Source organism: Xenopus laevis, chromosome 9_10L, assembly GCF_017654675.1.
Source record: "Xenopus laevis strain J_2021 chromosome 9_10L, Xenopus_laevis_v10.1, whole genome shotgun sequence".
Taxonomy (NCBI): Eukaryota; Metazoa; Chordata; class Amphibia; order Anura; family Pipidae; genus Xenopus; species Xenopus laevis.
Genome location: NC_054387.1, coordinates 135,900,623 through 135,911,297, shown reverse-complemented (window position 1 = coordinate 135,911,297; position 10,675 = coordinate 135,900,623). Strand labels below are relative to the sequence as shown.

The following is a 10,675-nucleotide window of genomic DNA, read 5'->3' as shown; positions in this document are numbered from 1 at the left end:
GATATATTGGATGTAACTGTCAGTGAATATCTGACACCCAACTGCTGCATGAAGAGAGAATGAAGAGAAACAGATGCTGAGAGAGGAATAGTGAAGATAAACTTGATGATTTCAGAGACAATGCAGAATATTTAATTGATTGTATTTCAGTATGATGAAGTTTATATTACATTTTCATTTTTGCGATAGTTCCCCTTTAAAAGGGAGTTGGCCCAGGTGAGGGCGGGTCCAGAAAATCTGGACATCCCTATTGGTACATTCACCACTTTAGATCCATACCCCCATGTTTGCCCATGTGACTTTCATTCCCATCATGCATCTCTGCTAGGACCATGTACAGTTGCTCCCAGTATGGATGCCAGTGTGGATGCACTGCTCACTGATCAGCAAGATGGCTGCTGGGAACAGAAGGGTTAAAGGTGGCAGCTCAGTAGTTGTGGACATGATGGGGGGGGGGCAGATAAGTTGGGGTGAGTGTCCATGACACTGGGGAGGAGGCTCTGTACTGAAACTGTGCCAGGGAGGCTTTACTTCCCCTTTAAATAAATATTTCTACACTGTATTGGCTCAGAAACACTTGCAAAGTAATGGAAATATGAGGGGAAACCTGTTTTATGTTGTCAATAAGTGAATTTTATCCCATTTCATATAAGTCACTTTTGTTGTTTATACAAACGGTAACGAGTCTGTTCCACCTGTTGTTCTCATTGTACAAAAAACTGGGGCTTGTACCCCACCAATAGGCTGCTGCTCCCCATGAATATGCTAATAACTGCCCTACATGAGAAATAGGGGTGAATGAAGATTATTGGGGGGAAAGGAAGTGCCGGCCTTAGGCTGATTGGACAAAATTGGGCCCCGCCCCCAGACTGGATCCCTGCTTGAGTGAACGTGAACCAGTAAATCCTTATTTATTGTGTTATAATAAACAAAAGCCATGAATATCTTGTAAATTATATCCTTATAAATGGTGAGTTCTGATGTCATCAGTTATAAATGGTGAGTTCTGATGTCATTTCTGTCACATGACTCACTGAAACTTGTATTATATGTATATACATACTTATACACACACAAGGATTGGACCAATCTGGATGCAATAGCCATCCCAGCATGCACCACTCAGACTGTGAGAGCAAGGAGGAATATCACTGACTGAAGCTGCTGCACTCCATAGGCCACTTTGCTCGGGTTTCCCCAGATAGGTGAGGATGTGAAGCAGGGCTGTTATTACATGTTCCTCAGCAGCTTGAGGGGACAGAAACCACCGCTGCTGAGTTACATATCGAATCCTGTCTGTAAAAATTGGAGAATGTGTGGGGCATGGCAAGTGTCTCTACTACTCTCTGTTACACACAAACCCTAGGGTAGGCCTCAGCCAATCACCTCACTGCTAGTAGTGTAGATACTACTCATGTAGAAAACCCCTTGTGTTTCCAGATACGGGATTCAAAAGAAATACAGTCAATGCAGCTTGTGGACATCGGGGTACGAGGAGATCTTGGGATTGTCCTTGATTGATTTACTGAGAAGGTCTTGTATAATATGTGACATTACTGACAGTTTAGCTGCGTCTGAAGGAGACTTGGAAGGAATGAATCTTTGATGCCGAGGGAATTTATATCTAGTGAGACAGTTCTGAGTACCCAATAATCGGGTATATATTCTTGCCAAATGCTCCCAGTGTCTGAATGTGTTGTGACAGCAGAGTGTCAGAATCCCGACTTTTCGAGGGTCCACTCTTCCTGGAGACTTTGCTGTGGGATCCCCAGGATTTAAACCTCTTGTGTTGAGGGTCTGCCTCTATTGGAAGGTCTATTGAAAGAGCCCCAAGAACGGTGATGGTAGTTGTGTTTATGGGATTCTCTCTGTTCTCAAGCTTTGGGGAAGGGACGCTCCGGGATTTATACAATGATTTCCTTCAGTTCAGGCCCAAAAAGCTGTTGACCTTTGAATTGAAGAGAAACGAGTCAATTCTTTGATGCCGCGTCCCCTGATCACCGTCTCAGCCACAAGGCTCTTCTTGCAGCAATAGAACATCTGGCTGCCATTTTAGTTGTCTGTAGGGTTGCGTCACTGAGGAACGTCAGGTTGAGCTTGTCCAATAATATCACTGTGTGTGTGGAAGGTGATTTAACTCTTGCACCAATAATTAGCAGTGTGAGCTACACAAAATGATGCCGAGGCTGACTGAATAATCGCCGCTGAATAATAACTGCTGAATAGGGATGCACCGAATGCACTATTTTGGATTCGGCCGAACCCCCGAATCCTTTGTGAAAGATTCGGCCAAATTCTGAACCGAATCCGAACCGAGGGAAGAAAAGAAAAAATTTACTTCCTTGTTTTGTGACGAAAAGTCACTTGATTTCCCTCCCCACCCCAATTTGCATATGCAAAGAAGGATTTGGCCGAATCTGAATCCTGCTGAAAAAGGCCGAATCCCGAACCAAATCCTGGATTCAGTGCATCCCTACTGCTGAATAATAACTGCTGAATAGATAAAATCCCGGCTGACTCCATCTTCTTATCCATGGGACGAGCGGCATGTTCAGAAGGAAGAGAAGTATTTGTGGATAAGAGAAGAATTGCTGAATGAATTGAGGGATTTCTCCCAGCAGCCCTGCTTGTGTCCCACAAATCTGATGTTTCTGTAGCTACAACAGCTCCCCACATTCTTATTTACTCCCCAATCCTTATTGATGGGGGGGAGCAGCCGTTACTGACGCTACTTCCTGTCTGGCACATGTGCAGCAGCACCGCCTCACTTTGCGGCACTCAGGAGTCCGACTGTACAAAGAGGGGCGCGAGGCTACAGTGAGAGAAGAAGTCGCTCGCTGCTGATACATTGGCAGAGATTAGAAGCTTCCCGGGTGCAGAGGGATCAGTGAGACAGAGCGGGAATCTATAAGTCTCTCTGTGACAGAACAACGGCCCCAAACAAATCTACAGCTCGGACACTAGTAAAGCGCATGCGCAATAGACGTGTCTAACAAAAGGCCACAAAGATTAAAACTACAAATTCCGTAATCCTTCAGAGGGATAACTCGCTACATACCTGTCGCAACTCCAGCGCTTGGCATTCTGGGGACTGTAGTTCCGGAGCGAAAACGAGTCCTTCCTGTGCGAGTCTGCGCATGCGCGCTATAAAACTTTAGTCATCTCTGCGCTTGCGCATTACTAGGCCTCTGGTCCTTTCCTGCCTGATTACGAGCCGGGTTGCCGCGTGTGTGGAGTCGGGCGGTGAGTGAGGGGGAGACGGGACCGGGAGGGAATTTAGGCCGAAGCAGAGAACTTGTCTGTCTCCTCAGAACTCACAGAGGCGGATACAGGAAGTGGCTCTGCTCTAGTCTTTGTCTCTATCATTAACTTCAACTGAGGAGCTTCACTGACACTGAGAGATTTGGGCCCTAGGGACACTGAGAGACTTGGGGCCCTAGGGACACTGAGAGGGACAGGACATGGGGGGCCCTAGGGACACTGAGAGGGACAAGACATGGGGGGGCCCTAGGGACACTGAGAGTCATGGGGGGCCCTAGGGACACTTGGAGGGGAGGCAGAAAAAGTGCATAGGCCGCTGGGAAGCAAGAGAACAAACATGTAGGGGCCCCAGGGGATGCTGGGAAACTTGGCCAGACAGCTCTCTGTTCTACTATAGAGGGGCACTGGGCCCTGGAGCTTGCAGTCTAAAGCAACGCAGTCCATATGGCGGCACAGTGAGAGTCACATTCTATGGCCACAGGACAGATTTGGGGAGACAGGGCCCAGCATTGAGAGTCTTTTCTGTTGTGAGGGTTTGTTGGGGGCAGATAACTGGCAGTTGTGCCCCTCTGTGCCAGCGCTGATTGGCTAATAGAGGCTGTATGGGGAGGGATTACCCACAATCCCTGCTGACTCTGACTCCTCCCACAGTGACTGATCCACCGGCACCATGTCGCGTTTCTTTGCCACCGGCTCAGACAGTGAGTCCGAATCATCGCTCTCCGGAGATGAGATCCTTCCCAAGCCCGTGGGGGGCACCTTTGGCAAACAGTGAGTGTACCCGGGGAGTTGCAGGGAGTTAAAATAAGGGAGTGCTTGGGTGTCTGACTGTTGTGTAACCCCAATACAGGCCCATCATTCTCAGTGACGATGAGGAGGACACCAAGAGAGTGGTGCGCAGCGCCAAGGATAAAAGGTACGTCGTCCATTAATGTCATTAGGGTGGGTCATAATGTCTTCAGGACACTGGGAGTTGTAGTTTCCAGCCTCGTCCTGTTGCTGTGACTGACATTTCCTTTCCATTCTGCCCAGGTTCGAGGAACTGACCAACCTGATCAAGACCATCCGCAACGCCATGAAGATCCGGGACATGACCAAGTGCCTGGAGGAGTTTGAGCTGCTGGTCAAGGCTTTTATCAAGGCCAAGAACATCGTGGACAAAGAGGGGGTCCCCCGTTTCTACATCCGCCTGCTCTCTGACCTCGACGACTATCTGAATGAGGTGAGGCCTGGGCATTTCTTGTATAACTGTGTGTAGAGGAGACTGTGCATACAGGATCTGCCCCGCTGAGTGATGTAGGATACACTTAATAGCTCCTGGGTATGAGGCTGTTCCTTGAGTCAACTCATCCTGCCGTGCACTTAGTGTTGATCTAGAAACCTTGCCATCAAGCAAGACTGGGCTGCTGCTAATTGTCCACTCTTGGGCATTGGACAGCAGTGAGTAAATCCCCGATGCAGGGGGGTCACATGATCTAATATGGCTGCTGTTTTGACTCTCCATTCCTCATCTTCCTCAGTTATGGGAGGACAAAGAGGGCAAGAAGAAGATGAACAAGAACAACGCCAAGGCCCTGAGCACCTTGCGCCAGAAGCTGAGGAAATACAACCGCGACTTTGAGGCGTCCATCACTGCCTACAAACAGGTCTGATCATCTCATATTCATCCGGGCATTTATATATCTGGGCTACCAGGTTGCGGCCTTCCTGAGAGGGGCCGAATGTGTCTCTATTCCCCGTCAGTAACCCAAATCTAAACCTTCTGCCCCTCCCCAGAATCCTGAGGAATCTGCTGACGAAGACCAAGAGAAGGATGAAGATTCAGAGGGTAAGAGACTCAGAGCTTTTTTGTGAAGTCCCATACTCAGAACTAGTCCCTGCTGCTTTCACATGCTCAGCCCACAGAGATGGGCTATAAAAGGATCCGGTGTTATCTCCCCCAGTGCCCTCTGCCCCCCATGTGGGTGCCTGCTCTGGTGCCCAGTAGAGCCTTATCTCCAACTCAGTGCTTGCCTTGCAGCTTCCTCTTCCAGTGATGATGACAGCGATGAAGGGATGAGTGCCAGCAAGTTCCTAAAGAAGGCTGAATCCGCCCCACCTGAATCCCGCAGCAAGTTCCTCAAGAAAGAGGTGGGTTGGGTTTGGGAGCCAGTGATTATTACCCTACAGCAGCCGTTAAATATTCCCAGGGCAATAACTATTCTTCTCTTGCCCCCAAACACCTAATTTATGGGTTATTTATGTGGGACAGTCGGAGGGTTTTGGAAATTAATTCTTTGTTTCTGTGCAGGAGGCGGAGGATGAGGCGGAGTCGTCGGAGGATGAAGATTGGGGCTCAGACTCGGATGAATCTGATTCGGATGAATCAGATGATGAGAACAAACACGCGTCTATGGCTTCTCGCTTCTTGAAGAAGTGAGTAGTGGCTTCTGCCCGGGACGTGGCTAGTGAATAGCAGGGGGTACAGGGTGCTTCTCCCCTATCACCCTCATCCCTCACTATGATTGTGTCCCCCCCATAGGACGGTGACAGAGGGCGACCGCCAGGCAGTCGAGAAGAAGAAGGAGGACAAAGCCAAGAAGAAGCAGCATCGCAAAGTGAAGAGGAAGGATGAGGAGGGAGAGGAAGGAGAAGAAGATGACAACGAAGGTGGAGGCGAGTGGGAAAAAGTGAAAGGAGGCGTTCCATTGGTTAAGGTGAGTAATGGGGCTAAATGAACTGTTGCCCTTTTCTACTCAATGGAATCTCTCCATAGCTCTGCTCTGCTCAGTCTCTTTATAGTTTCTCTCTGCCCAATGGCGTCTCTCCATAGCTCAGCTCTGACCAATGCTGTCTCTTTATAGTTTCTCTCTGCCCAATGGCGTCTCTCCATAGCTCAGCTCTGACCAATGCTGTCTCTTTATAGTTCCTCTCTGACCAATGGCGTCTCTCCATAGCTCCGCTCTGCTCCGTCTCTTTATAGCTCTGCTCTGCCCAATGACGTCTGTGTTTAACCTCTCTCTCCCCTCATTGCAGGAAAAGCCCAAGATGTTTGCTAAAGGCACAGAGATCACTCCTCCTATCGTGGTCAAGAAGCTGAATGAGATCCTGCTGGCCAGAGGCAAGAAGGGCACAGACAGGTGAGTGATCATTGGCCGGAGAAGGACTAATGGCATTTCTTTCCTGCCATGCTGCATCGTAGCATTGAATTATATGATTGGCTGTAAAGTAGAAAGAAAACAGGCTTCTGGGGAAGTGACTAACATAGTCACGAAATGCGTCAAGCCATGCGCTCCCCTGCCTTCTTAAACAAATATACATTTGTGCAATGATTTTAGAGAATTATTTAAATAAACTTGGATTTTAACTTACTTGTCTTGCGAATCCTGCTGTAAGGTGGGCTGTAAGTGTGCCCTGAGGAGTTCTCGTGTAAAGCAGAAAGTGCTTGTGACTTCTCAGCTGTTTATATGTCTTGCCCCTGGCAGATGTCTGATTGCCCCATAATGTCACTTTAGGGCAGCTCAGATTGAACTCCTTCAGTTGTTGGCCGGAATTGCAGAGGAAAATAACTTGGGCCAAGGAATCGCTGTGAAGATCAAGTTTAACATTGTGGCTTCTCTGTATGATTACAATACAAACCTGGCTACCTACATGAAGGTAAGAGGCCATTTCTTTGGGTAGTTTGTCCCTTGGGGGGTAGGATAGAGGGGTGAATGTCTAATTGCTCCCTTGCCATTGGTCTATGGATCCCACAATAAATTTCTCTGTGTCTCCCCACAGTCAGACATGTGGAAGAAGTGCTTGGACTGTATCCATGATCTCCTGGACATTCTCTTCGCCAACTCCAACATGTTTATTGGGGAGCACATCGTTGAGGATTCTGAAAATCTGAGCAACTTGGAGCAGGTACCAAATCTGCTTTCTTGCCCCTAGTAGGGCCACAGGGTGTGTAGTCTATATATACAGAAGTCTCACCTCTGTCGTGTCTCCCCCAGCCCCTCCGTGTCCGTGGCTGTATCCTCACCCTGATCGAGAGGATGGAAGAAGAGTTTACTAAAATCATGCAGAATACAGACCCTCACTCACAGGGTAGGCAAAGCTCTTGTTCCATTGGCTGGAATCTGACACCCTTGGTGGGTTGTACTCACGTCTCCCCATTTTGCCTCCATTAGAGTATGTAGATAACCTGAAGGATGAGGCGCGAGTGTGCGAGGTGATTGAGAGAGCCCAGAAGTACCTGCAGGAGAAGGGGAGCACGGAGGAGATCTGCAGGGTTTACCTGAGAAGGATCATGCACACCTACTACAAATTCGACTACAAGGCTCACCAGAGGCAGCTCAGCACCGAACAGGAGTCCAAGGTAAGTCTCCCCAAAATATTGCCCCTTAGGAATCTGTCCCCATGCCTGGCTCCTTTCTATTCCAAGGACCTTGCACGGGTTTATGATTGGAGGAAGGGAGGTTAAATCATCCACAAGGTGAAAGGTTATGATGGAATCCTTTTGTTTCCAGTCGGAGCAAGACCAGGCGGAGAACGAGGCAGAGGACAGTGCGATCCTTATGGACCGACTGTGCAAGTACATATACGCCAAGGACAGGACAGACCGAATCCGAACCTGTGCCATCTTGTGCCACATCTACCATCATGCACTGCACAACCGCTGGTTCCAGGCTCGTGATCTCATGCTGATGTCTCATCTGCAGGACAATATCCAACATGCAGACCCTCCCGTACAGGTAAAGTGCACCCACCACCCTCACAGTGACTGCTCACCTTCCTATCCTTGCTCTTCATCTTTCAGTCTTTGTGTATCTCCAGATCCTGTATAACCGCACCATGGTACAGCTGGGCATCTGTGCATTCCGCCAGGGCATGATCCGAGATGCCCACAATGCTCTGCTAGACATCCAGTCCAGTGGCCGAGCCAAGGAGCTGCTGGGGCAGGGGCTTCTGATGAGGACCATGCAGGAGAGGAATCAGGAGCAGGAGAAGATAGAAAAGAGGCGGCAGATCCCATTCCACATGCACATCAACCTGGAGCTGCTGGAGTGTGTCTATCTGGTGTCGGCCATGTTGCTGGAGATTCCATACATGGCTGCACATGAGTTTGATGCCAGGAGAAGGATGATTAGCAAACAGTTCCACCACCAGCTCCGTGTGGGCGAGAGGCAACCACTTCTAGGTGAGGAACAGGGGGCCACCATGGTTCCATAGTTAATATGGCTTCTGGTCATTTGTGAAGATGGGGCGCTCGTAACCATAGCCTGTGTGCTTTTGTCCAGGACCCCCGGAGAGCATGAGGGAACATGTAGTCGCTGCTTCCAAAGCAATGAAGATGGGAGACTGGAAGACCTGCAAGAACTTCATCATCAACGAGAAGATGAACGGGAAGGTGTGGGACCTGTTCCCGGAGGCCGAGCGAGTCCGGGGCATGTTGGTCAGGTGAGAAGATTCGGCCAATTGCATGCTGGGATTTCTGGCTCTGTAAGAGTAGGGGTAATATCCACCATACAAATGGCTAGTAACCAACTCATTCTGACTCCATACACTTTGTAGGAAGATCCAGGAGGAATCTCTGCGCACGTATCTCTTCACCTACAGCAGTGTGTACGACTCCATCAGGTGAGGTTTCCCCTCCACTTCCTGCCCCGCCATCTTGCTTTATAATGTTCTAATCTCCTAATCTCCTGCCCCATAGGATGGGCATCCTGGGCGACATGTTCCAGCTGGAGATTCCCACAGTTCACAGCATCATTAGTAAGATGATTATTAATGAGGAGCTGATGGTGAGTTGGGCAATCAGTTATAGGGGGGAAGGAAGTAGGAATCAGCAGTTGGGGGGGGCCCTGCAGAAATGATGAACTCTCTCTCCCACTCAGGCGTCGCTGGACCAGCCCACACAGACAGTGGTGATGCACGGCACAGAGCCCAGCTCCCTACAGAACACCGCCCTGCAGCTGGCCGAGAAGCTCGGGAACCTGGTCGAGAACAACGAGAGGATATTTGACCATAAGCAGGGCAGTTACGGGGGCTACTTCAACAGAGGCGACAGAGGCGACAGAGGCGACAGAGGTGACAGAGGTAAATTACCCTAAATATTCATTTCCGATATGGCTGATGCCCTGGCCCTGGATTAACCAGGGGAAGTGATGCTCCACCCCAGAATAAACCAGGGGAAGTCATGCTCCACCCCAGAATAAACCGGGGGAAGTGATGCTCCACCCCAGAATAAACCAGGGGAAGTGATGCTCCACCCCAGAATAAACCAGGGGAAGTGATGCTCCACCCCAGAATAAACCAGGGGAAGTCATGCTCCACCCCAGAATAAACCAGGGGAAGTGATGTTTCACCCCAGAATAAACCAGGGGAAGTCATGCTCCACCCCAGAATAAACCAGGGGAAGTGATGCTCCACCCCAGAATAAACCAGGGGAAGTGATGCTCCACCCCAGAATAAACCAGGGGAAGTGATGCTTCACTCCAGAATAAACCAGGGGAAGTGATGCTTCACTCCAGAATAAACCAGGGGAAGTGATGCTTCACTCCAGAATAAACCAGGGGAAGTGATGCTTCACTCCAGAATAAACCAGGGGAAGTGATGCTTCACTCCAGAATAAACCAGGGGAAGTGATGCTTCACTCCAGAATAAACCAGGGGAAGTGATGCCCGCCCTCGAATAAACCAGGCGAAGTAGTGATGTGTGGGCCGGCCGTTACCCGCGGGTCAGAAGGGTTCGAGCCGACCCCGCACTACTCTTCGCGGGTGCAGGTTGAGCTCTTCTCCTGCTGTCCCTGTCCGCCACCTTCAAACGCTGACTTCTGGCTTCATAGCTGCCCATGCCTGCTCGCCCCGCCCCTTTTGTGACATCATTGGCAGGGCTGCGCGGGTCTATAAAAGGAATTTGAATGCGGGTGCATGGAGGGCTGTCAGGTATTTTGGGTTTTACTCGACCCGCACTATGGGGAAGTGATGCCCTGACCCTGAATTAATTGTAGTGAATCGGGCTCTGCCTTTAAACAGGCAGCAGTCGGGGGTATCCCAGTGACCTGCCCATCCATCTGCTTTTTCCCTCCCCACTGAAGGATCGGCTCATATCATTTCCTAGTGGCTGGCGGCTGCTGATAGGAGATCATTGTGAGTTTTTCACTATATCATTTCTGTTTCTCCCCACAGACCAGAAGGATCAGTACCAGAGGAAAGAGGGCGGATACATGAGAAGAGGCTACCGACGAGACCAGCAGGGCCAGAGCAATTACTGATCGGCCAATGGGCATTCATTCTATAGAAACGGATCATCAGCTCCACCTGGTGCTTTTATTTGTTATGTATTAATAAAGTGATTCTGCCGAGACCCAGCGCCTCCCTCATTGGTTCATATATAAACAGAGCCAGTTATTCGTACTCGGTACTTGTTTATAGACGTTATTCGGAGTATA

General features: G+C 49.5%; 1 protein-coding gene across 2 annotated transcripts; it reads left to right on the top strand.

The window, feature by feature from the left end:
- Window positions 1-2,174: 2,174 nt before the first annotated feature.
- On the top strand, window positions 2,175-10,590 carry eif3c.L (eukaryotic translation initiation factor 3 subunit C L homeolog). Of its 2 annotated transcripts, none has more exons than XM_018239981.2 (21): window positions 2,175-3,243; window positions 3,913-4,032; window positions 4,112-4,177; window positions 4,294-4,483; window positions 4,782-4,907; window positions 5,038-5,089; window positions 5,282-5,391; window positions 5,552-5,676; window positions 5,783-5,957; window positions 6,277-6,380; window positions 6,756-6,897; window positions 7,021-7,146; window positions 7,236-7,329; window positions 7,413-7,600; window positions 7,752-7,976; window positions 8,059-8,422; window positions 8,523-8,682; window positions 8,797-8,862; window positions 8,939-9,026; window positions 9,120-9,321; window positions 10,413-10,590. In XM_018239981.2, exons 2-21 carry the CDS (start codon window positions 3,932-3,934, stop codon window positions 10,496-10,498), a joined length of 2,790 nt encoding a protein of 929 aa, XP_018095470.1. In that variant the 5' UTR covers window positions 2,175-3,243; window positions 3,913-3,931; the 3' UTR covers window positions 10,499-10,590.
- Window positions 10,591-10,675: the final 85 nt, after the last annotated feature.